Here is a 27,716-nt window from a genome sequence, read left to right as displayed (position 1 = left end):
CTAGGTCACAGGAATATGGAGAGGATAAGTGAACTTAAATACATCCCATAACCCAAAAGAACCCCACCTACCATTCTATACAGCTTTCAACTACAATTAGAAATGTTAGGAAATGACAATATTGATGACCTTTGAAGTTTTCCTTTAATTCTGAAGTTCCAGGTCTTATATTGCTGTATGCAAGTCTACTACTGTAAAGCAACCAAAAAACTGTATAACAATTGTTCCAATATTTGAATTTACTAAACGTATACAGAGCACTCAGCCTTTTCCAGTTCTAATATCTAAAAATATCTTTACAAACTTGGGCTGCTTCAAGAGATGGTACAGAAAATCTACCTGTTTAATACTTGCACACAACATACCATATTCAGCTCATTTTTAACTAGCGAGACCAGACCTAAAAAATGGCAGAAGAGGATCCTGTCACTCCAAGGCTGTCAAAAAAAAGGTACCTGAGTCTTGAAGAGGTATTAAAATGACAACGTTCAAGACAAACATAAATAAATGCATATAATATCCAAAGATTTGCCAATTTTTAATAATCTTAACATGAAGGTAGTCCAAATTTTGACCTATTTTAATACAAAACTAGTTATACATAAATTGCTTAACAATTTTGTCTGGCTAGAACTAAATTCTTATAATTAATAATGTAAATAAGCATGTATGTATTTTTACGAATTCAAGTCCAATGGAGATTACAGATAAAATTAATTATAAGGGCCTAGTATCTAAAGCAACGCCAAAGCCTATCCAAATAGGAAGGCTTTTAATCCTAAGCCACCTCAGCTTGACAGAGAACACTCCAAAGCCATTACAAATTTGAGTTTGGCTTTAATATTCAAACAAGCTTACGAATTTTTAAAACATAGTAATTCACCTCTAAAACAATTTTTCTCACATTTTATACCACCAATATGCAACCATAAGGAAATATGCTGGAAGGTAAACCTTACTTTTTACACATAACACAAAGTTTCTTTGGAGCAGGCTTGTGAGAGAAGGAAGAGAGGCAGGTGGTAGAACAGAAGAGGTGAGCTGATCCTTTTCGCTGATAAGCTGTCTGTCCCTTCTGTAAAGGCTTTTTGCAGTTTGCACAAGTGACTTTAACTGGTTTAGTGGGTTGCTGTTGGGCAGAAGGCTGGAAAATCTGTTTAGGAAGAGAGGCCACTGGTGATAAAGAATCCACCCCTGGCTGTTTCTGATTTCGGGGAAATGATGCTGACTGGGAGATCCAAGAATCTAAAAAAACAAACCAAAACAAAAACACATACACTGAAATTTATATCAGAGACACAGTTTTAACTTCCCATTCTGTCCAAGTTTCAGACATCGATAAGGCGCAGTATAGCAGAGCGGTCAAGGGCACAAACTTTGGAGTCAGAATTGATGGCTGACATTCAGGCTCCATTACCTACTAGACTGGGAAGTTACTAACCCTGTGCCTAACTCTTCTCTAAACTGGAAATGGTAACTTTAAATGAGATAATACATGGTTTATAAACCACAATGACTGGCACATATGCAGCACTAAAAAACATTAGCCATTAGTTACTAAACAGGAAGAATTTACAAAATATTACTTTAAGCGAGGAACACATACATCAACATAAATATATAATAAAATCTTAACCAACCAGAACCTTTGACAAATACAATATAGTTCGGATTGGGCTTCCCTGGTGGCACAGTGGTTGAGAGTCCGCCTGCCGATGCAGGGGACGCGGGTTCGTGCCCCGGTCCGGGAAGATCCCACATGCAGCAGAGCGGCTGGGCCCGTGAGCCATGGTCGCTGGGCCTGCGCATCCGGAGCCTCTGCTCCGCAACGGGAGAGGCCACAACAGTGAGGGGCCCGCGTACCGCAAAAAGAAAAAAAAAAAAAAAATACAATATAGCTCAGATAAAGTTTACAAATGACTATATTCAAAACATCTTTCTAGGGACGTCCCTAGTGGTCCAGCGGTTAAGACTCCACGCTTCCAATGCAAGAGGTTCAGGTTCGATCCCTGGTCGGAAAACTAAGATCCCCACATGCCACGTGGTGCAGCCAAAAAATTTTAAAGAAAACCTTTCTAAGAACAGCTTTTCCACTTACATGTTTCATTTCATGGCTTCTAAGTATACCACATAATATCAAAGAAATGAGAGTGTTACACAGAAGTGGTGATGTTAAGCCAACGTCTAGTGACCGATGAGACATCCCGTTGCTCTACCACTGCCAGCAGCACAGCTTCAACAGCACAGCATTAAGGCCTGGGGAACCGACCACCAGGGTGCTGAGTTCTCCCTCCTCTTCTTAGTAAGCTTCTTTGGGACTTAGCAGGATGTCTCCAGCTCACCATACTACTTACTGTTACACAGACTCACACTACAATACCAATACACCATAATGTTTTTTCATTTTGAAACTTTTCATGCTACCACTTCTATTATAATTTCTACTACTTTGGTCTCTTGTAATACTTTTCCTTTCTAGTTTCTTCTGAAATTTGTATTTCCATACAAAAAAGATGCCCTTTCATATGAGAAACAATGTATAAATATATCCAGAGTATGAGGAAATTTCTTTACTACCAAAACCTTGAAGAGGGCAATTTCCTGGTTCTGACCCAGTCCATCAACCTAATGGTTTCAAGGGGCTACATATACTGCTATTCAAATTCTACTTTACTCCACAACCCCTCCAAATAAATATATGTTCTATACACAGAGTAAACAGAGTGCCTTCTGGAATCCTGTTATCCTGCTATCATCAGGGTAACTGACCTGTTTTAATAAAGAGGTAAAAATACTAAGGAACACGAAGAAAGCAAATCACTGAAACAAACTGGCAATTCCATATTATGAAGGGCCTTCAATCAAAAATTATATTTGAGGACGTCCCTGGTGGCGCAGTGGTTAAAAATCCACCTGCCAATGCAGGGGACATGGGTTCGATCCCTGGTCCAGGAAGATCCCACATACTGCGGAGCAACTAAGCCCGTGCACCACAACTACTGAGCCTGCACTCTAGAGCCTGCGAGCCACAACTACTGAGCCCGCATGCCATAACTACTGAAGCCCATGTGCCTAGAGCCTGTGCTCTGCAACGAGAAGCCACCGCAATGAGAAGTCCACTCACCGCAATGAAGAGTAGCCCCTGCTCGCTGCAACTAGAGAAAAGCCCCTGCACAGCAACGAAGACCCAATGCAGCCAAAAATAAATAAATAAATATTTTTTTATAAAAATATTTGAATACATGTTAGAAGTAATAGCTTTTGCAACATAAATAGTGGCTCCTTAGAACTTTCAACCCTGCAGGCTTGTCATTTGAATATATACTTAAAGGAACCTAGTTAGGGACTTCCCTGGTGGTCCAGTGGGTAAGACTCCCTGATCCCAATGCAGGAAGCCTGGGTTTGATCCCTGGTCGGGGAACTAGATCCCACATGCATGCCACAGCTAAGACTCCGCATGCCGCAACTAAATATACCACGTGCCGCAACTAACACCCGGCAGAGCCAGAATAAATAATTTTTTTTTTTGAAAAGGAACCTAGTTAACCCTAAAGGCATCTATCTATCAACTTGATTTTGAAAAGTGGCAATTACTCTCAATTTCGTGCTAGGCCCTGTATAAATAATGCAATGGCTCCTTTTATCTATGCTTCAGTTCTTACATTCCCCTACTTTCAAATTTTCACCTCCTCCAATATCAAAATATTTTTAGGAATGGAAGAGACCTAATCATTCTCTATTTTATACAATGGACACTAAGGGATAGAGGTTAATTTGCCCAAGTCACCATTAGTCTGAGAGCCAGTATAAACAGCCAAGATGTTATAATTCTCTATGACAAACAAAGACAGCACAAACACACAGGAGCTAATCCATAAACTCAGGAGCAAGAGGTGTATCTGTCTGGTTTCCTGATGCATACTTTACATTCCCTGTGTTAAGAGTTTGTGTGAACAGGAACACAATTCTTATAATAAATGTGCTTTGACCCAGCAATAGTCCTCAGGTACTACGTATCCCGACATACATGGATAAGAATATTCTTACGAGTTATTTAAATAGTAAAAACTGGAAGTGAACTAAATAGAGAATTAACAAAATCAAACATATACTCTTGATATAGTCAAAAGTTCAAGATTATTGTTAGGTATTTAAAGGAGCAGGAGAAAGGGAAAGTTTGCAAAGCTATACCTCTATTGCAATCTCAGGTTGGAATTAAATGTACCATATTCTCAACAGTAAGACTGAACGTTATGTTCTTTTTCATACACTTATGTTTTTAATATACTTATAAGAAAGACAAAATAGCTATTTTGAAACTAATTTGACTATTATCATGTCTTAAACTTTTATGTGAGCTAGAAGGAAAGACCCTCTAATACACAGCTGATAGCAGTATAAATTGGTAAAAACTTTCCAGAAGGCCGTATGACAATGTATTTCCACAACTTAAAAACGTTCATACGACGTCACATACACATATATGCATACAATGACCTACCAACAGATATATATAAATACATACGGGGGAAAGGATCTTGGAAGACATTAGGAATTTTCAAAACTGAGTAATAAGAAACATATTTCTTTCAAAATCACTACAAAGCAGAAAATTTTTACAACCAAAACTCTTTGGAGGGATGGGAGTAGTGATAGTCTTTGGCCCAGTAACTTCACTTCTAGAATATACTCTAAGAAATAATCAGAAATTTGGGGAAAAAAAAAAAGTTCATCATAGACCGACAAGAGCAAAAAAGGGAAACAATGTAAAAACCAAATATGGGAATGGTATAACCAAATCCATGGTGCAGTCATTAAAACTTCTGTGCATAAATAATTTTAATGGTATGAGAAAATACAGAGTAATATTAAATGCGGGGAAACAGGAAGCAAAATTATGAAGAACTGCACTTCAACCAAGTTAAGAAATACAAAGGGAAAACACTGAAAGACAACCACTCAAAGCATTAACAACAGTGGTAACCTTTCTTCATCATTTTTTAATTATGGATTTTCCAAACATTCTTCAATAATTACACATTACTCTCATAACCAGAAGAATAATAAGTATGAAAGGAAAAACTAGCATTTCACAGAACATTCTACATGACCTAGGTTTCAGTCATTCCTTATTATTCTCCACAATCCTAGGGTGTAAAGCTGCTCATGAGCCTAAAACGATGAAGCCTGAGAAGGACGGAGAGAAGGTACGTGAGAGACAGGCAGGCCATACAGAGGCCGGGGGCAGACACAGACACAGTCAGGAAAAGCCACACAGCTCTTCGCACAGCTTCCACAGAGCAAAGATGCCTGCAGAAAATGTTTTCAAGTAGTCAAGAAATTTACCAATCTTTAAATGTAAGAAAAAATAACAAAGTGCTAATAAGTAAAAATTATAATCAGATAGGCAGTCAAAATTAAACACAGGGAAAGTAAAAACAAATCTAAATGCAACTATACAACATATTGCTCCTTACATGTGCTATTTATCTTTTTGTTCTCTTTTTACACATAAAAACAATACTATTAAAAATACACTAGCATAGGGCTTCCCTGGTGGCACAGTGGTTGAGAGTCCGCCTGCCAACGCAGGGGACGCGGGTTCGAGCCCTGGTCCAGGAGGATCCCACATGCTGCAGAGCAACTAAGCCCGTGCGCCACAACTACTGCCCCTGCACGCCACAACTACTGAAGCCCTTGTGCCTAGAGCCCATGCTCCACAATAAGAGAAGCCACCACAATGAGAGGCCCGCACACCACACCAAAGAGTGCCCCCCACTCGCTGCAACTGGAGAAGGCCCGTGCGCAGCAGCGAAGACACAATGCAGCCAAAAATAAATGAATTAAAAAAAAATACACTAGCATAAAGTCAGTATGTGACAAATAAGATGCCAAATTATTAGACTTTAGTGGTGCTGAATATAAAGAGTATTTTGTTTTACTTCCTTTAGACATTAATTTATCTGATTTTCTAATTATCTACAGAGAAATACTATATACACGGTTTTACATCTCTTATTAGTTAAAATTTCAAACTTAAAAGTCAATAGAATTAATATATCTTACATGAATAAACTAACCAAAGTAGCACCAATTACTATAATAAAAAAAAGAATCCACCAGTGCAAAATCCCTTCCACGGGGCAGAAGCCCCCTCCAGGCTTACCAGGATTGTGATGAGCTGCAGACTCTCCGTTCTGAAATACGTCTCCTGCCACATTCATTCTACCAGGATTAAAAGGTCCTACTGCAGTCTTGGTCTGTGAAGTTAAAGACGGGGTGTATGTTTGCATATTAACACCAAAGTTACTCGACTGCAGTCCGTTAGAGACATCTCCCAAGCTGGTATTCTGCAGTGATGTTACGTGTGTGATCATTAGGTTCATATCTCGCCCGTCAGTATTTTCTAATTGGCCATCACTCACAGAGCTGACACCTGTTTCTAAGGTCGTAACATTAGCAATCTGAATTTCAGAGTCTGGTTCTGTGGTGATACCACTATTACCCATTCCTGCATTTACCTTACTTCTTGAAAAACTGGAAGTAGAGAAATCCACATCATTGGTTCTGTTTTTAGACTCGGGTGGTCTCCGTTCAATAAAATTGGAGGAATTTTTCTCTTGCCCTTGATTTGTTTCCATGTCCTCTTCATCATCGATGACAATTGTCTCACTTACACTTCCCTTCTGAGAAGCCAATTCTTTTGAGGAAGGAAGAATTTTGGAATCATTTCCTTGTAGCTCTTCATTTTTCGATGACGTAAATGTTATGGTTCTTTGATCGGCTACCACTGGTGCAGAAGGCGGAGGAGGTTGTACAGGTTCGATAAACACAACATCATCATCATCTTCCACTGATGAGTTCTGAAATTTACTAGATCTATTCACTAAAGGGTTAGGTGGCCCACTAAATGAATTTCCTACGTCCGTGAGGCTAGCTGCCATGGCCGTCCTCCCCAGCAAAACAGGAGTCTGATCAGTCAATTCTAATCCTCCTGATGAACCTGTGTCCATGCCAAAGAACCTGTTAAGGAGATGGGAAAAAAATTTTTTTACAAATGTCACTTATGGCTTTTGATGTTATTCTAATTCAAAAAATTTCTTAAATGTACTTTTACTTTCTTTCTTACTCTAAATGAAAGTCATTCTTATCTAATATCCAGGAAAAATTTTATATGCATTCTGTGATCTTCTCTCATTCACTAATCATTTCATAAAGTTTACATGTGAACTTCTTGCAATATAAAAAGAAAGGTAATTATCGAATTTTCAGTAAGAATATGCAGTATGTTCCCATCTCTACCACCTCCTTTCCACCACTGCTTACCCTATAATTTTAACACTGAAAACACAGATAAATCCTTCTACACACATGTGAACAAAAATATAACTAAAATCTGATCATGAAAATCTCTTCTCTATATCTATCCCATTCATCTACTGTATTAAATAAAATGACATGATTAATCCCTAATTTCCCTTATCTTTTTTTTTTTAATCCACTGTTCTCATATTCCCTGGCTCCCATAGCTGTATGATTAAATCCTTCTGAGAATCTGAAATCTTTCTTGACCCCATCTAGAAAGCTTAAATCCCCATCTGCCATGTCCTTTATATCCATGTATCAGGCCGAATAACGGCCCCAAAGAAATCAGATACTAATCCCTGGAAGCTGTAAATGTTACCTCGGATGGAAAGGGGGTCTTTGCAGAGATGATTATGGTTAAGGACTTAAAAATGAGATTACCTGGGCAGGCCCCACCTGCATCTCAAGTGGCCTCATCAACAGAGGTGCAAGGAGATTCCAGGCAACGTAAGCACAGAGGTGCCCGGAAGAGATGAAAGTGATGTAGCCAAGGAATGTTGGCAGCACCAGAACTTAAAGGAAGCAGGGAGTGAGCCCTCCCCCAGAGCCTCCTGAGCGAGTATGGCCCTGCTGACGCCCTGGTTTGAGCCCAGGGCCACTGACTTCTGACTTGTGACCTCTAGAACTGTTAAAGGAAACAAGGTCTGTTTTAAGCCGCCAAGTCTGCGGCGACTTGTTACAACAGCCCTAGGAAAATATCATCCACTCCTTGGTCACATCTTCAAAGCAACCCTTGATATGGTTACAATATTTGTCCCATTTTGTGGCTTAGAGATGCTAACTAACCCAAGTCACACAGCTAGAATTCACTCCCAGGTCTCTATAACTCAACAATCCGAACTCTTCATGACTGCCATAGTTAACTCGTATTTCCGAGCACCTATTAGATATGCAGAGCTGTGCTAAAGCCAAAGAGACAGCAGACAGTTAATGGTTAAAAAAAAAAAAAAAAGGCCAGAAAAGAAAGAAAATAAGTTATTGAGCACACAGAGAGGATGAGGTCATGGGCACAGGTGGTAGTAGAACTAGTCCGGAACATGGATCACCTTAATTGCAGAGACTAAACAAGGAAAAAACCAACTAGAAGGGAAAATGAAGGGTGAGTATAGACTGCAGGTCAATTTGCGGACGGACAGATACGAGTGTGAAGTGGTTTATTCACTGCAGCCTCAGAGAAGGTGAGGAGACACCAGCTGTACAGGCATTAAGACTGGCTTAAGGGCCCCAAGGCCAACTCTTAGCTCTTCGGTAATCCTCTCTCTTATAAGGCCACTCAGCCCAGTCTCAAAACAAATGGGCTTAAGAACACTTACTGTTTCATATATATTGCCCTTTGCTTACATTGTTATAAAAGCCTCTGGAAGGATGAGGGCAACACTAATATAAATAAGTATCACTTTGACAGACAGCTGACAGGGATGGAGAAATTATTCACTGTATATTTTGTTGCATTTTCTTAATTTTTGAGCATGATTTCTCACTTATTTTTTAAAGCTAAACTTAAATTAAAAAAAAAAAAACAGGGATAGTAACAGAACGAAGAGAGAAGTACTCTACTCTGGAGTCAGAGAAGGCCTCTTCGAGCAGGCGATATCTGTGCTGAGATCTGGAGTGATGAGCAACATCTAACTGGGGGAAAACTGAGGTAAGGGCAGCTCCTGCAAAAGCCTAAAGGGAGTGAAGCTGGGAAGTTCAAGCAACAGAATAAAGGCCAATGTGGCTGGAACAAGGTAGGTGGGGAAGAACTGGATGAGATGAGATATAAAGACAAGCACAGAACTTACCAAAGGCAACAAGTAATTAACTGCATTCAACAAAGATTTATGGAGCACCCAATATCCACAAGACACTGTCTTAGACACTTGATAAAAATCAATAAACAAAACAGATAAACATCCCCGCCGTCAGAAATCATGAATTTGGGAGTTCCCTGGTGGTCTAGTGGTTAGGATTCTGGGCTTTCACTGCTAAGGCCCGTATTCAATCCCTGGTCAGGGAACTAAAATCCCACAAGCCACACAGCATGGCCAAAAAAAACAACAAAAAAACTGTGAATCACTAGGTTGTACACCTGAAACTTTTATAATATCATAAATCAACTACACCTCAATTAAGAAAAAAACAGTAGCTCAGATACATTAATTAAAAGTGCCCAAGGTTCCAAGACAACATCAGGATTCAAGCACTATGAATCAAGCTTGATTCTAAAACCCTCTTCGTTCCTCTTAAACCAAAGCTGTGTGTGTCAGGATGGAAGACATGCTAATATTGGAAAATGAGAAAAGACACATTTATATCTGCTTTAAAGAAAATGGATAATTCCATTTAAAAACTTAAGGGGTGACTATCTGCCTTACCCAACGAGCTACAAATTAAATTACCATTCCATATTCTAAGACACTTTAAATATACTTTCAAATACTAAGATATATACTACATTACCCCAGAACAGCTCCTCAGTGAGAAAGACTTCTTTATGGTAAAACAATAGCAATGTGCTGGGAAACCTTCACATAAGGCCTTCACTTAATTTTAAGTAAACATGAAAAATCTTTTAACATTACCATTACAGAAAGTTTTAAAGGTTGAAATAAGCTGAATAACATTTGATTCAAAATTTTTATAACTAATTCAATTAGGTTCTCTTAAAATACAAGTACATTCATCCAGTAATAGTTAACATTTATTTAATGCTTAGTATGAGCCAAATATTCATGATGGTTAAACATTAAACCAACACCATGAAGTAAAATCATTATCTCCCTTATTTATTTTTTTAAAAACCCAATCCTCAAAAGTAAGCTACCCAAGGGACTTCCCTGGTGGCGCAGTGGTTAAAAATCCACCTGCCAATGCAGGGGACATGGGTTCAAGCCCCGGTCCGGGAAGATCCCACATGCCGCAGAGCAGCTAAGCCCGTGCACCACAACTACTGAGCCTGGACTCTAGAGCCCACGAGCCACAACTACTGAGCCCTTGTGCCACAACTACTGAAGCCCAAGTGCCTAGAGCCCGTGCTCTGCAACAAGAGAAGCCACTGCAGTGAGAAGCCTGTGCACCGCAACGAAGAGCAGCCCCCGCTCGCCACAACTAGAGAAAGACCACGTGCCGCAACGAAGACCCAACGCAGCCAAAAATAAATAAATTTATTTAAAAAAAAAAAAAAGTAAGCTGTCCAAAACCACAGCCAGGAAGTGGGAGAGGTCAGGATTTGAATATTCATAACTACTACGTAATATGTGATTAAGTATTAAATAAAATAATGTAGCACAGCTCTTATTAATTAAAAAAGGACACAGCCATTCAATAGAACAGTAACCAAATCAATATTCAAAATACACAAGTATCAAAAGAAAAATATCAAGCCCAAAGTGCCAAGCTAAAATGAGATTTTTTTCTAAAGTGGAGTATAATTGCTTTACAATGTTACGTTAGTTTCTGCTGCACAACGAAGTGAATCAGCTGTATGTATGTCCCTCCCACCCCACCGCCATCCCACCCATCTAGGTCGACACAGAGCACTGAGCTGAGCTTTTTAAACACAAATGGAGCTGAACTAGTTAACATTCATTTGCCAGAAGGTAGGAAGTATCCTCATCAACAATAACAATTTTCAGAGGAATGGGGCGTAAATCTACTGAGGTTATGGAATGCAAAGGCTTTTAAAGCACGAGTTTTCTCTATCTTGTCTATGTTTTAGCATACCTAAAACAGAAGACAACAATTTCTGGGGCTTAAGCCACAACTGAATCCACAGTGCCCTCTGGTGGCTGCAAGGTATCCATTCATTCTCCTCACGAGATAACCATGGAGCAGAGAATAAGACTTTCCTTACTACACAGTTCTCTGCAGTAATCCACTTCTCAAGCAGAATAATTACTCAACCATAACAGTTATTTTCAAATCCTATACTATAAATAAATTTGGTAACTTCTATATGTCACTGAGAATATGCTTCAACTACCAAACACTCATTTAGTCCTATAAAGAAAAGAATCTGATTAAAGTTGATCATTTCTACCTTATCCAAATAAAATCTATTCCTTTTAGCCACTTTTCTACATTAAGTCAATGCTAATTAGCTATTTAACGTCAAGCAAATAACTTCACTTCTCTGGGCTTCAATTTTCCCTAGAATAAAAGGGTATAAATATAGTTCCCAGGGTTTTTCTTAGAATTTAAAGAGATAACTAACTGAATGTGAAAATCAATTAGCACAGTTAACTCCTAATAACCACCAGGCAGTTTTTGCGTATACCTCAAGATTTCATTTTTAGGGTTCATTTTTAAGCTTCCACTCCATCATTGTTATAGACCAAATGCTTGTGTCTCCCCTCAAATTCATTTGATGAAATCCTGGCCTCCAAAGAGATGGTAGTAGGAGGCGGGGCCTCTGAGCAGTGATTAAAGTCAGGAAGGTGGAGCCCTCGTAAGTGGGATTAGGGACCATTTTGTAAAAGACACCAAGAGAGCTCCTTTCCCCCAACCATGTGAGGACACAGCAAGATGGCAGCCTGTCTATGAACCAGGAACAAGCTCTCACCACACAACCCGATCTGCAGGAGCCTTGATCACGGACTTCCCAGCCTCCAGAACTCTGAGAAATGAATGTCGGTTGTCTATGGTACTTCTGTTATACTAGCCCAAATGGACTGAGACAATCATCATAAATTATAAACGCTTTCAGCTTTATATTTTGATTCAGTGAGAATCAACATAATACTCGATGTTCTCATGAAAAAACAAAGAAAAGGTAGTTAAAAAATAAAATGTTGACATTCATAACAATAAAGTATCAGTAGTTGCTGAGAAAAGCTTATGAACTTGCAAAGAAAATCACAAAGAAAGCATTTCAAAGTGATTCAAGGAAAACATTCATCACTTTCTCATTAATAAGCCCCAGAGCTTTCTAGGTGCCATAAGAGGTACAAAGAAAGCTAAGGTGAATTACTCTCTACTCTAGAGGAAAGGGTATTATTCAACATGTGCTAATGGCACTTCTAACACTTCTGAGGCAGTATAACAAATTTTTTTTTTTTTTTTTTTGCGTTACGCGGGCCTCTCACTGCTGTGGCCTCTCCCGTTGCGGAGCACAGGCTCCGGACGCGCAGGCCCAGCGGCCATGGCTCACGGGCCCAGCCGCTCTGCGGCATGTGCGATCTTCCCGGACCGGGGCACGAACCCGTGTCCCCTGCATCGGCAGGCGGACTCTCAACCACTGCGCCACCAGGGAAGCCCCAAATTAAAATTTTTAGGAATAAAATTTCTTGGGAGTTCCCTGGCAGTCCAGTGGTTAGGACTTGGCACTTTCACTGCGGTGGCCCAGGTTCAATCCCTGGTAAGGGAACTAAGATCCCGCAAGCCAAACAGCGTGGCCACAAAATAAAGAAAGAATAGGGGGCTTTCCTGGTGGCGCAGTGGTTGGGAGTCCGCCTGCCGATGCGGGGGACACGGGTTCGTGCCCCAGTCCGGGAGGATCCCACATGCCGCGGAGTGGCTGGGCCCGTGAGCCATGGCCGCTGGGCCTGCGCGTCCAGAGCCTGTGCTCCGCGGCGGGAGAGACCACCGCAGTGAGAGGCCCGCGTACCGCAAAAAAAAAAAAAAGAATAAAATGGGAAAAATGGATTTATAAATATATATATATCAAACCAAAAGATATCATCCAGCTTAACGGGAAATATTAAAATACTATCAGTAAAGTCAAGGTTAAGGTAAGGATATTCTTTATTATTACTACACAGCACTGCTCTGGAAGTACCATCCAATGTAATAATATGAAAAAGATATAACAATTTGAAATAAGGAAAATTATCATTATATGCAAATTGTATTAGCATTACCTCAAAGACTCAAATAATTTACCCAAAAAACTACTACAGTGAGATACAGACATATCTCAGAGACATTGTGGGTTCACTTCCAGACCACCGCAAGAAAGCAAATATCGCAGTAAAGTGAGTCACATGCATTTTTTTGGTTTCCCAGTGCATATAAAAGTTATGTTTACACTATACTGTTGTCTATTAAGTGTGCAACAGCATTATGTCAAACACAAGTATATACCTTAATTTTAAAATGCTGTTAGAAAAATGACACTGATAGACTTGCTCAATACACCTTCAATTTTTAACAAAAACTTTCAATTTGTAATAAAGTGCAATATCTGAGAAGTGCAATGAAACGAGGTATGCCTGTAACTTAGTCAAGTGATGGGTATAAACTTAATATGTGGAAATTAATATTAAATTAATTGGATGGTCAACTGGAGACAGAGATAAAATGTTGCTTCCATCAAAAGACCAACTAAATAAGGAGATTAAAAAAAAAAAAGACAAACCCACAAGAACAAGGAGAACAAGGGATAATTCAACAGCACCAAAACTTTGGAAGAGGGAAAGCAAAGGAGCATGACTCATTGTAACCGACTCAGCACACCTCAAAAACCCACGGTAAATAAAGTTTTGAAATGACTGGATTACAAACGAAGTTAAACTTATAGTCAACATTCACTTCTCATAAAGTAGGAAGTATCTTGATCAACATAATTTTTAGAAGAATAAGGCAACAGGTCCTCACAGGTCCTTAAAAACAGATGTAGACAGATGTCACCCAAAATGGCAGCATTAGAAGTTCTGGGTATGGGTCCCCTTACCTGAGTAACTAATGAGCTGGACAGAGGGACTGGAAGCAATCTCTGGGGTCTCTGCACCTGACTGGACACTAAGCGCCAGGGGAGTGTGTGAAGAAGAGGCTGCTGCTCACTTTAAGTGGGTGAGCATCCCCCACCTTCCTCCCCCCAGGTCGGCCAAGGGGACAGCACCTGCAGTCCTCCGGGGTCTGGCTGAACACAGGACTGGCGGTGAGGGACTTCCAACAAAATCTGGGATTGTGGCTTGGGCTCCTCTTGGCCTCGGCCCTCTGGGCAGCAGAAGCATTCCCAGTAGCATCTCTCAGATTTAATGAACCACAACCCTGTACAATGTTCTTCTTCTTTTCTACCAGACGTTTACAAAAACTTTTTGTCAGGTCACTAGCTCACCACAGGGGTGATAGAACATTAACTTCAAGGACACAAGCAACAAGAAGTTCACACTCTGCAAAAAAATGTTTAAAAAGTCAAAAATAAACAGCTCCATCCCCAAGGAAAAATCAGCAACCTAAGGAGCATCAGATATCCAGAGGTATAATATTCTCAGAATGGTATAAACACACAAAGAAACAGAAAAGTATGCCCTATTCACAGGAATAAAAGAATTAGAAACCATCCCTGAGGAATCCCAAATACTGGAGTAACTAGCCAAAAACATTAAATCAGGACTTCCCTGGTGGCCCAGTGGCTAAGACTCTGTGCTCCCAACGCAGGGGGCCCGAGTTCAATCCCTGGTCAGGGAACTAGATCCTGTACGCCACAACTAAAAGAGCCCGCATGCTGCAATTAAGACCTCACACAGCCAAATAAATAAATAAATATTTAAAAAAAAAATTAAGTCAACTACCTTAAATATGCTCAATGAGCTAACAGAGAGCATGGACAAAGAATTAAAGGAAATCCAAAAACAAGGTATGGACAAAATGAAAACGTAAACAAACAGATACAAATCATAAAAAGTAACCAAACAGGGACTTCCCTAGTGGTCCAGTGGTTAAGATTCCAGGCTTCCAGGGCTTCCCTGGTGGTGCAGTGGTTAAGAATCCGCCTGCCAATGCAGGGGACACAGGTTCGAGCCCTGGTCCAGGAAGATCCCACGTGCCGCGGAGCAACTAAGCCTGTGAGCCACAACTACTGAGCCTGTGCTCTAGAGCCCGCGAGCCACAACTACTGAGCCCATGCGCCTAGAGCCCAAGCTCCACCACAATGAGAAGCCTACAGACCCAACACAGCCATAAATAAATGAATAAATTTATATTTAAAAAAAAAAAAAAAGATTCCACGCTTCCAATGCAGGGGGCACGGGTTCAATCCCTGGTTGGGGAACTGAGATCCCACAAGCCATGTGGCATAGCCAAAAAAAAAAAAAAAAAAAAAGTAACCAAACAGCTGAAGAGGGTGTGGACAAAAGTGAACCCTCCTGCACTGTTGGTGGGACTGTAGATTGGTGCAGCCACTGTGGAGAACAGTATGGAGGTTCCTTAGAAAACTAAAAATAGAACTACCATATGATCCAGCAATACCACTCCTGGGCACACATCTGGAAAAGATAAAAACTCTCAGTCAAAAAGATACGTGCACCTCAGTGTTCATAGCAGCACTGTTTACAATAGCCAAGACATGGAAGCAACCTAAGTGTCCATCGACAGGTGAATGAATAAAGAAGATGTGGTACATATATGCAATGGAATATTACTCAGCGAGAAGAAAGAATGAAATAACGCCATTTGCAACAACATGGATGGACCCACAGATTATCATACTAAGTGAGGGAAGTCAAACAGAGAAAAACAAATATCACTTGGTATCACTTACTTGTGGAATCTAAAAAAATGATACAAATGAACTTATTTATAAAACAGAAAGACTCATAGACAGAGAAAATAACTTATGGTTACCAAAAGGGAAATGGGGGGGGGATAAATTAGGAGTTTCAGATTAACAGATACATGCTACTTTTATATATAAAATAGATAAACACTACTTTTATAATAAATACACACTACTCTTATACATAACATAGATAAACAAGGACCCGCTGTATAGCACAGGGAACTATACTCAATATCTTGTAATAACCTATAATGGAGAAAAATATGAAAAATATATATATGTATAACTGAATCACTTCGCTGTATACCTGAAACTAACACAACATTGTAAATCAACTATACTTCAATTAAAAAAAAAAAAGTAGCCAAACAGAAATTCTGGAGATGAAAAATATAATAGCAGAAATGAAGAACTCACTGGAGGGGATCAACAGCAGATCTGAGCAAGCAGAAGAAAGAATCAGTAAACTGAAAGGCAGAATAATTAAAATTATCCAGTCTGAGGAGAAGGAAAAAAAGAATGAAGAAAAATGAACAGAGCCTGAAGGATCTGTGAAACACCACCATGTGCACCAACACATGTAACATAAAAAGAGAAGAAAAGGACAAAAAATATATTTGAACACACAATGGCTGTAAACTTCCCGAATATGATGAAGATGCATATACATACCCAAGAAGCTCAACAAACTTCAAGCCAGTTAAGCTCAAAGATAGCCACACCAAGACAGGTAATAATCAAATTGTGGACCCGACAGTAAAAGAGAATTTTGAAACTAAGAGACAAGTGACTCATCATATGCAATGGATTCTCAAAAAGATTTGGATCATCAGTATATTTCTCATCCAAAACCATGGAAGCCAAAAGCTATGGCATGACATTTAAAAAGATGAACAACAACAACAAAATCTGTCAACCAAGAATTCTATATCCAACAAAAAAACTCCTCCAAAATTAAGGAGAAATTAAGACGTTTCCAGATAAACAAAAGGGAATTTATTACCAGCAGACCTACCCAACGTGAAAAGCTAAAGGGAATCCTTCAGGCAAAAATAAAAACACACCATAGAGTAAATTGAAGCCATAGGAAATAAAGAATACAAATGAATACATAAATATATATATAAAGTAAATACAGAAAATCACTAGAAAGCCAGTATTAATGTACTTTTGGTTTATAACTACTTTTTTCCCTATGATTTAAAAGGCAAATGCATAAAACAATAATTATCAATATGTTAATGAGGGACTTCTCTGGTGGTGCAGTGGTTAAGAATCCATCTGCCAATGCAGGGGACATGGGTTCGAGCCCCGGTCCAGGAAGACCCCACGTGCCACTGAGCAACTAAGCCCATGCGCCACAACTACTGAAGCCCACTCGCTCTAGGGCCCGCATGCCTCAACTACTGAGCCCGCATTCTGCAACTACTGAAGCCTGCGCACCTAGAGCCCGTACTCCACAACAAGAGGCCACCACAATGAGAAGCCCGCACACCACAATGAAGAGTAGACCCCACTCAACGCAACTAGAGAAAGCCAGTATGCAGCAACAAAGACCCAACACAGCCAAACAAATAAACTTATTTTTTTTAATTTAAAAGGATCAAAATGATACAGTATTTTTTCTAATCACAATGGAATGGAATTAGAAATAACAGAAGCATAAATGAAAAATCACAAATAGGTAGAAATTAACACACTTAAACAACCAATGGGTCAAAGAAGAAATCACTAGGGAAAGTGAAGAAATACTTTGAAACAAAAAACAAAAACACAACATATCAAAACTTAAGGGATGCAATGGGGCTTCCCTGGTGGCGCAGTGGTTGAGAATCTGCCTGCCAATGCAGGGGACATGGGTTCAAGCCCTGGTCTGGGAAGATCCGACATGCTGCGGAGCAACTGGGCCCATGAGCCACAACTACTGAGCCTGCGCATCTGGAGCCTGTGCTCCGCAACAAGAGAGGCCGCGACAGTGAGAGGCCGCGCACTGCAATGAAGAGCGGCCCCCGCTTGCCGCAACTAGAGAAAGCCCTCGCACAGAAATGAAGACCCAACACAGCCAAATTAATTAATTAATTAATTTAAAAAACTTAAGGGATGCAATGAAAGCTGTGCTCAGCAGAAAACTTATTGCTACTAATGCCTACGTTAAAAATCTCAAATCAATAAACAAACTTTACACCTTAAGAAACCAGAAAAAGAGCAAACTAAAGCTAGCAGAAAGAATGCAGTAATAAAGATGAGTACAGATAAACAAAACAGAAAGCAGAAAAATACAGAAAAAAAATAAGTAGTTCCTTGAAAATATTAAATCTTTAGCTAGTATGACAAAGAAACAAAATCTCAAATTATTAAAACCAGAAACGAACGGAATTCCCTGGGGGTCCAGTGGTTAGGACTTGGCGCTTTCACTGGTCAGGGAACTAAGATCCCACAAGCCATGTGGTGCGGCCAAAAACAAAGAAAGAAAGTAATTGATATGTGAATAGCAGACCAAAAATAAAAAAGTTAAAAAAAAAATCAGAAATGAAAATAAGATATCACTACTGATTTTACAGAAATGAATAAGAGAACATTATGAGCAATTATATGCCAACAAACTGGATAACCAAGATAAAATGGACAAATTCCTAATACAAACTACCAAAACTGACTCAAGAAGAAATACAAACTCTGAATAGAATTATAATATGCAAAGAGATTGAATCAGTAATCAAAAATCTCCCAACAAAGAAACCAGGACCAGAGGGGTTCACAGGTGAATTCTACCAAACATTTAAAGAAGAATTAACACTGATCCTTCTCAAATTCTTCCCAGTGATGCTATGCTCAACATCATCCGTCATTAGGCAAATGCAAATCAAAACCAGGAAACATGTCACATCCATCAGGATGCCTACTATCAAAACAAACAAAAAGTAACACGTATTAGTGAAGAGAAACTGGTTGGTTGGTTGGTTGGTTGGTTGAAGAAACTTGATCCCTTGTGCACTGCTGATGGGACTGTAAAAAGGTGCAGCAGCTATAGAAAACAGCATGGAGGTTACTCAAGCAATTAAAAATTGAATTACCATAAGATTCAGCAATCCAACTCTGGGTATACTATATCCAAAATAACTAAAATCAAGATCTCGAAGAGATACTTGCATGTTTATGTTCACAGCAGCATTATTCATAATAGCCAAAAGGTAGATGCAACCAAAAGTTCCACGAGCAGATGAATGTATAAACCAAATGTGGTACATACGTACAATGGAATATTATTCAGCATTAAAAAGAAAGGAAATCCTGTTATATGCTACAGCAATGATGTACCTTGAGATCACTACTATGCTAAGTGAAAAAAGATCACACATAAATGATATAATGTATCTCAAGAAGTCAAAAATCATACAAATAGAAAGTAGGATGGTGCTGAGGAGCAAATGTGGAACTGTTTAATCGTTAGTTTCGGCTTTTCAAGATGAAAAAGTTCTGGAGATCTGCTGCACAATAATGTGAATATACTTAACACTACTGATCTATACACTTAAAAATGGCCAAGATGATAAATTTTATGATGTGTTTTTTTACCACAGTTAAAAGTAAAAATTAAAAAAAAAATGAGATACCATTTCACAGCAATGAAGATGGATTTTTTGATTGTTTGTTTGATTTTGGCTGTGCCATTCGGCATGTGGGATCTTAGTTCCTCGACAAGGGATCAAACCCATGCCCCCTGTTGTGGAAGCACGAAGTCTTAACCACTGGACCACCAGGAAGTCCCTGAATGTTTTGTTTTGTTTTGTTTTAATAAATTTATTTATTTATTTATTGGCTGCGTTGCGTCTTTGCTGCTGTGCGCAGGCTTTCTCTAGTTGCGGCGAGCGGGAGCTACTCTTCGTTGTGGTGCGCGGGCATCTCCTTGTAGTGGCTTCTCTTGTTGCAGAGTATGGGCTCTAGGTGCACTGGCTTCAGTAGTTGTGGCACGTGGGCTCAGTAGCTGTGGCATGTGGGCTCTAGAGTGCAGGCTCAGTAGTTGTGGCGCACAGGCTTAGTTGTTCCACGCCATGTGGGATCTCCTGGACCAAGTCTCGAACCCACGTCCCCTGCACTGGCAGGCAGATTCTTAGCCACTGCGCCACCAGGGAGGCCCTGGATGTTATTTTTATTTATTTTTTTGTGATACGTGGGCCTCTCACTGTTGTGGCCTCTCCCGTTGTGGAGCACAGGCTCCGGACGCGCAGGCTCAGCGGCCATGGCTCACAGGCCCAGCCGCTCCGCGGCATGTGGGATCTTCCCAGACCAGGGCACGAACCCATGTCCCCCGCATCGGCAGGCGGACTCTCAACCACTGCATCACCAGGGAAGCCCTGGATGTTATTTTTTAAAAAAAGAAAATAACAAGTCCTGGAGAGACGTACAAAAATCAGTTATATGTAGAATTAACATATGAGCAGTCAATTCCACGTCTAGATTTATTTATATACATATATACAAAAGAACTGAAAGCCAGGACTCAAATGGATACTTGCATACCAATGTTCACAGCAGTCTTATTCGCAATGACCAAAAGGTAGAATGAGCCCAAGGGTCCATCAACAAATGAATGGATAAACAAAATGTAGGCATACAATGGAATATTATTCAGTCCTAAAAAGGAAAGAAATTCTGATATATGCCACAACATAGATGAACCTTGCAAACATGCTAGGTGAAATAAGCCAGGCACAAAATGGCAAACATTTTAAGATTCTACTTATTTAAGGTACCTACAATAGGCAATTTCATAGAGACAGAAGGTAGAAGAGACGTCACTAGGAGCTGTGGTAAAGAGGCACCGGGCATTATGTTTAATGAGTATGATGCTTATGTTCGGGAATGATGAAAAGGCTCTGGAAATTAACAGTGGTGATTTTTAAAAAACACTTATGAATATACTTAATACCACTGAACTATACATTTAAAAAAGGTAAAAACGGTAAATTTTATGTTAATACATTTTACCAGAATTTTTTCTGAAAAAACAAAATAGAAGATTCCTCTATGGGGGAAAAAAATACCAAGCATACGACAATGATTAACTACAAAGGAAATATTTGCAACTCATATCCTAAAAAAATGAAGACAAAGAGGTCCTACAATGAGATAAACCAACAACCAGTGAGAATAAAGGACCAAAAAGATGTGAACAGAGTTCACAAGAAAATACAAATGTCTCTTAAATATATGAAATATTTAAGAGAAATCCAAGGTAAAACTCTAAAGGGCCACCAATTTTCTCCTAACACACTGACAAAAATCAAAAGGTTTAACCGTGTACTCTCATAGTGTAAATCAGTGTAAACTGGTACAACTTCTACTGACAGCAACTCAAAAAAATATTTCTTTGACCAAGCAATTCCACTTCTAGACATTCTTCCTACAGATATCATCTCATGTTTTTAAGAACAAAATGTAGAAAGACATTCATTGTAAACTTAAAAGACTGAAACACCCTAAATGTCTCTCAACAGACAACTGATAAAATGAATGACAATAAAGACAAACAGTGAAACATTAGGCAGCCTTGGAAACAACTGAGGCAGCTCTCAACATACTTCCACACTAACATGGAACCACCTCTCCCATAAAATAAATGCAAGTAAGGCACCTAACAAAGGATAAACACACGCACCATGAGCACGCGCACACATGCACAGAATAACTCTACATAAACGGCCAAGAAAACGACAACAGTGGTTTGCTTCTAAGGAAGAGAACTGTGTGGATGGAGAGGGGGGAGTCTTCCTTTTTTGTTTTGTTTCGTTTTTTCACCTTTCTACCCTTTTTACTTTTTAAATTTGGTACCATATGTATCTATTCTGGTATTTAGTTAGGATTTCACTGAATTTAGAGATATTTGAAGACAAAAATATTAATTTTTTTACATTATTGAAGTCTTCCCATCCAGATATATGTAAATCTGTCCATTCTGGTTTTCTCGTATGTCCTACTGTATTATTTTACAATTTCCTTCATAAAAGTCTTGCATATTCATTATAATTGCTCCTATTTCTTGCAATAGTGAAATGGATTTTTCCCATTACATTATAAAATGTTTACATAGCAAAGAAGCACCATAAGTAAGGTATAAAATTTTACAAAAGATATATATTATGTTATATATAATATATAATGTGTATATATACTTGTAATCGATATAACAAGAACTGATATCCATTCTTTAGAAAGAACATAAATTAAATTGACAAAACTTTAACTATTTGAGAACATCCAGTATTGTCAAGAATGTGGAGAAACTAGTAGAAAGGGTAGTCAGTACTGTGGTCCAGTGGAAGGCAATTAGGCAGTACCTATAAAAACATGTAATATGCACATACTGACTCAGTAATTCCTATTCTCCAGAATCTCCCCCAGAGAAAACACACATGAACCCAAAGAAACTACTACATGTATATTTCATGCAGAATTTTATATGTAACAAAAAATTCCAAATAGACTAAATGTCTACCAACAGAATAGCTAAACTGTTAAATCCATGTCATGAAGTATCACACAACAGTTTATTAAAGAGACCTTTACATACTAACTCAGAAAAATGTCTAAGACATACCACTAAGTGAAAAAAGCAAGTCGCAGAAAGATACATGTTTTTAAAATGCCCATATAAATTTACTTTATTACTCTTACAGGTACATGTTAGTATATGCACAAAAAGGATTTATAGTAATACACACTAAACTGATGCTACCACTAACCTCTGGGGAGTGAGCAAAGGGGACAGGGGTCAGTGATAGATGAACACAGATTATGACCTCTGCATATGACCTCATGCTGCTTACCATCTAGCTACGAAATCATTTTATAACATATCTTTATCAGAGATCCACAACAATGCTACTCTGGCTTTAGAAGCTGACAGGAATCATTTAATTAACATACTAAAAATCCATTCAAGGGCTATGACAGCGTCTAAACAAAAATCCCTTTTGATCTAGTTAATTAATTAATTAATTAATTGATTCAGGTTAGCTCTAGGGCACAGAATTTCTGGGGTAAGGAATAATCTCTTCTTTCCCATAGGACCAACTTTAACTGCAATGTACTTTCAAGTAATTTTAACTTCCTTTGGGGATCTCATACACTCCCATGATTTTAAATAATACCTCAGTGTCCCAGAGTCCTTAATTTATCTCAATCAAGATGTTTCAAAGCCCCAAACTGCCTACTCCCTACATCTAGTTATTCAAGCATGCTCTTTCACTCTTCATCTACCCCTCCTCCAGTCTCTGCCATTTGGGGATGTTATGTGTCTAGCTAGTCATACCAGAAGTCTGGAGGCCTTAATTTCTTCTCCATTCTTCACCTACACCCATGCCATCCCCAATTCCTATCCTACTTCCAAAATAAATCTTGAAACTGTCCACTTTTAACCATCTCTTCTAACACTCCTCTAGCCCTAGAAATTCATCACCATTTTTCTGTTGGATTACTGACATCACCTACTATATTCCCCAGACTATCTAAAGATCTTTTTAAAAATTAAATCAGACTACATCAATTGCTTCTTCCGTGGCTTTCCAGTCTACTTCCGTTATAAGACTCCTGCCTGATCTGACCCTGCCTTCAGGACAGGCTCAGTTTCAGCACCACTCTTCCCACCTTGCTCATTAAGCTTCTGCTGAACTAATGCTACCACATTACCCTCTATCATATAGAACTGAGGCTTGTGACCTGCTCTAATACACTGATTAGTAGAATTCAAACATTAATCAGCTGAAGACTTTGGCAACATAAGGATAGGGAAGCAATTATCGAAAATGTTGACTGTTGATAACAATATGTATGCAAAATTATTAGTATGATGAGCAGGAAAAAATCATCATGGGATTATGGGGGAACTTACACTTTCTATGTCACATACTTCTTTATTACTTGATTGTAAGGGCACATTTTATCTTCATAACCAAAATATTAAGAACTGCCCTTTCTGATATGCATACAGCTACTCATTTCTGTAGGTCACCGATTATGCTTCATTGTTTACAGTTATTCATGTACATGACTGTCTCCACAAACTGAACACTGAGAATCTACCTTAAAAAAATCACATATTACGCATTTCCTAATTGATTTCTTCTTTTTAAGGGTTTTAAAGCCCAGGCTTAGTTTGTAAGTTTGTATTTTGTTTCACATGCCAGCAAGAATCCCTGAAGATTTTGGAAAGTGAGTGATGTGATCAGACTGGGCTTTAGGGAAAATTAATCTGGCTGTAGACTGGAGAAAGAAATAGGATGAAAGTGCCTTGTAAATATAACTCCCACTTTCTAACAAGATGGACTAAGGTCAAAGTACAAAACAAAACAAGAGAGGGCTAAGTACCTTAGGAAATAAGGATACAGAAAGGTCTCCATATTTGAATCTAATGAGGGGAAGTGAAGGAGATCATCAGAAGTATAAGATAATGTTAAGTTCAAAGTCCCAGAAGTCAATAGAGTTGCAAGGAATATAATAAATTTCAAATCTTACAGAATTAAGACCAAAAAAAAGGCACTTAAGATTTGAAAATTAAGTCACTAGTGACCTCAAAACAGCAGATTTGGTATATGTTGAGAGTGCAAATCAGTGAGTTTCTTTGGAAAAGTACAGGAAAAGGAAGTTTGGGAAAGGTACAGAGATTCTGGAGGAGAGAGCATGTTAGCACACTTAAAAGACTAATGAAGGAGCCGTCAGAGAGAAGGCTGTGAACAGGAACGTAATTCCTTCTATCGCATGAGCATTCACTGAGTTTACTGTCCCACTGGTGGCAACAAATTCATGATGTTTGCTCTATATAAACAGGGAAGAACTGTAGCTGCTGTTAACTGAGCACCTACTATTGGCCAATCACATTCTCTGTATTACTTTTAACCCACCTAACAGCAATCTCAAGAAAGCAGGCAGTACTATACTTATTTGTCATGAGTAAATTAAGGCTTAGAGGTTAAATGACTTATCAGAGACCACAAATTGGTAAATGGTGGAGCAAAAATGGTTTTTAACGGTTTTACTGAGGCATAATTTATATAAAATAAAATTTATTTTAAGTGAAATTTGATAATTTTCAGCAAATTTCTTCCATGATCTCACCAAATTCAAAAGTTTAATAAAATCTGGATACGCCTCATATAAATACAGCAAAATTAGACTTACAACATAGGATGCTTTTTCAGATACTGTGTGGTAATTTTTCTTTTTTTTAATGCAAAAGGAAGTTAGGAAAGGCAAATGAACACTTAAGTCCAAGAGGAAGATAGGATGAAATGAAGACAACAAGGAAGAGTGGCAGTCAGGAGCCTGTGTCATGGAAGAAAAAGACCAACTTCAACACAAGCTTTGATGGGCAACAAAAACTGTTCGCAGATATAGAATGTAATGACTTCCTGGAAAAAGGACTTCACAGTATTAAAACAGACATACAAAAATAAACATAGAGAGTGAGACAATATTCATAGTAATAAAAGTTGTAAAGCTAAAACAAGTTTAATTTTAAAGCGACAAATTTACATAATTAAAACAAGAGCAAATTTTTCACTACTTCAAAACAAACAAACAGGACTTCCCTGGTGGCGCAGTGGTTAAGAATCGCCTGCCAATGCAGGGGACACAGATTCAATCCTGGTCTAGCAGAGCAACTAAGTCCGTGAGCCACAACTACTGAGCCCGCACGACACAACTACTGAAGCCCACACACCTAGAGCCCGTACTCTGCAATGAAGAGTAGCCCCCACTCGCCCCAACTAGAGAAAAGCCGCGTGCAGCAACAAAGACCCAGCGCAGCCAGAAATTAATTAATTATTTTTTAAAAAAAGAATTTAGGAAAAAAAACAAACATACAAACATGGACATACAAAAATTCAGATACCACATGAGGGCCAGAAATAATCAAAATAAACTAAAATAATTAAAATAAAACAAGCTTCAAAGAAAAAAATACCAATAGAAATCTAAAACAAAAAGACAAGATAAAAATTTCATTTAACCTAAATTTTCACTTCCACTCTAACATTTCTTTACTTCCACAGAACTGGAAACAAAATTCACTAATCTGATAATCATTGAGGCCACCCCAAATGAGCATTAGCACCAAAGAAACTGCTAACCAACATTAACAGATCACATCTTTTATGACTACCTGATATATAATAGATAGTATACGATACACAATTTGTTGAATAAATGATTTCCACAGTACCCTGATTACCCTGAACTATTCTCAGTCTGGTCCAGCTCAATAGTCCAAGAAACACCGCTCTTCCTAGGCAAAAGATATACCTCTTTGAAACAAATGATTATGAAACTGTTCCAGTATTACAAAGTTTCTTTAATGTTTTTAAGTTACAAAACCATAATTTCAGATTAAATTCTTACAATTAATAAAGGAATCTAGGCTACTACAGAAAAAGTAACATATACATGGCACTGCTATGAAGTAAAACAACTAAGTTGTTTCATTGTATTAGTCACATTTTACAAACTTTCTTCTGTCTGAAACCTCTAACTGCACATCACAATTTTACTTAAAATATTTACTTAAAAAGTATTTTTCTTTTTTTGGCCGTGCTGCACAGCATGTGGGATCTTACCCCCATCAGGAATCACACCCACAGCCCCTGCAGTTGAAGCACGGAGTCTTAACCACTGGACCGCCAGGGAAGTCCTAAGTATTTTTCTTATCCAATCAAAATGTATAGTTAGAAAAAAAATGTTTATTGCAAGAACTATAACAGATCCTTCCCAAAAATTTTAATGAGGTTGCAACAATTAATCCTATTCCTAGTAAATTTATCTTAAATCACAATTTAATATCAGAATCACACTAAAATATTTAATAATTTAAGGATAAAATACTTTAAATTCACAAAAACAAATCTGACCTTCAAATTCACTAGGAACATAGAGAGAAAAATATCTAGAACCCTCTGGGGAAGAGAAATCTGACCCCTGGCACCCTATTGATATTAAAGAGAATGGCTGAAATTCTCTTAACAATAATTTGGTAACTCTTTAAGAAAGATAAAAACAAGATCACATTAATAACAAAAATATGTGAAAGTTTGTTGTTGTTTTTTTTAAAGTCAGGACTATCAAATATGTATCCTAATATCCAAAGTTTACTCTTAAATCATTTCTTGAAATAGTAAACGTTAACACTTATGGGACATTGATCAAATCAGTAAAAATAAAACCCCCAACAGTCATACCCTTCTTTCAAATTAAAGACCCCAAATTTTTCTTAAATTTTATTACTTGTAATTTTCAACGGACTGCTATGAAGTTAAAAATAAAATAGAACTAAGAACAAATCCCAAACTAGTCGTGTGAGCAAGCAATTTAGCAAACCTCTCTACACATTTTAACTCTAGACTTTTCAATAGTTCACAAAAATTTATTCTGCAGTTACAAAGTGCTTCGTGTTGTGTAAAACTTGATCCAAAAGATTAATACATTTAAAAATATGCAATAAAACAACAGATATGCTCAAATGTGTTGTAATCCAACTTTTAACACACTTCAAGATGACCAACTTATCTTGTTACTAAGTTAAGTGTTCAGTGCTGGCCTTCATAATTCTCTTCTCATTACTATTTTAATAACAGAAACCTAAGATTACAAAAGTGACTTGTTTAAAAAACAGGTTACAGATATAAAAATTTGCAATTCCAACTACGTAAAACAATTTTCTTGCTGGTAAACAACCAAAATAAAAAATAAAAAACTACAGTTGTTACCCAGAGCCCCATAGTTCAAAATTACTGATTTATCTAAAAGCAACTTTTCTCAGTGACAACTTTATGGTTCTTACATACTGGAGTTGTCCTTAAGAACTCTGAGATTTCATTAG

General features: G+C 38.3%; 1 protein-coding gene across 4 annotated transcripts in view; it reads right to left on the bottom strand.

The window, feature by feature from the left end:
- Nucleotides 1-27,716, bottom strand: part of ZMYM2 (zinc finger MYM-type containing 2) — an 88,917-nt gene that overhangs the window by 56,485 nt on the left and 4,716 nt on the right. For 2 of the 4 annotated variants that reach the window (XM_060288009.2, XM_060288010.1), the window contains exons 3-5: nt 6,522-7,023; nt 6,167-6,260; nt 960-1,245 (exon numbers count right to left, since the gene is read on the bottom strand). In XM_060288009.2, the coding sequence (XP_060143992.1) occupies nt 960-1,245; nt 6,167-6,260; nt 6,522-7,013 (872 nt within the window). In that variant the 5' untranslated portion in view covers nt 7,014-7,023. Of the gene's footprint in view, nt 1-959; nt 1,246-6,166; nt 7,024-27,716 lie in introns of all 4 variants that reach the window. The other 2 variants (XM_030882748.2, XM_060288008.1) reach the window with 1 other exon arrangement.

The sequence above is a fragment of the Globicephala melas genome, chromosome 18, assembly GCF_963455315.2.
Source record: "Globicephala melas chromosome 18, mGloMel1.2, whole genome shotgun sequence".
Lineage (NCBI taxonomy): Eukaryota > Metazoa > Chordata > Mammalia > Artiodactyla > Delphinidae > Globicephala > Globicephala melas.
The sequence above is the reverse complement of the archived record's forward strand: the minus strand, read 5'-3'. Positions and strand labels throughout refer to the sequence as shown.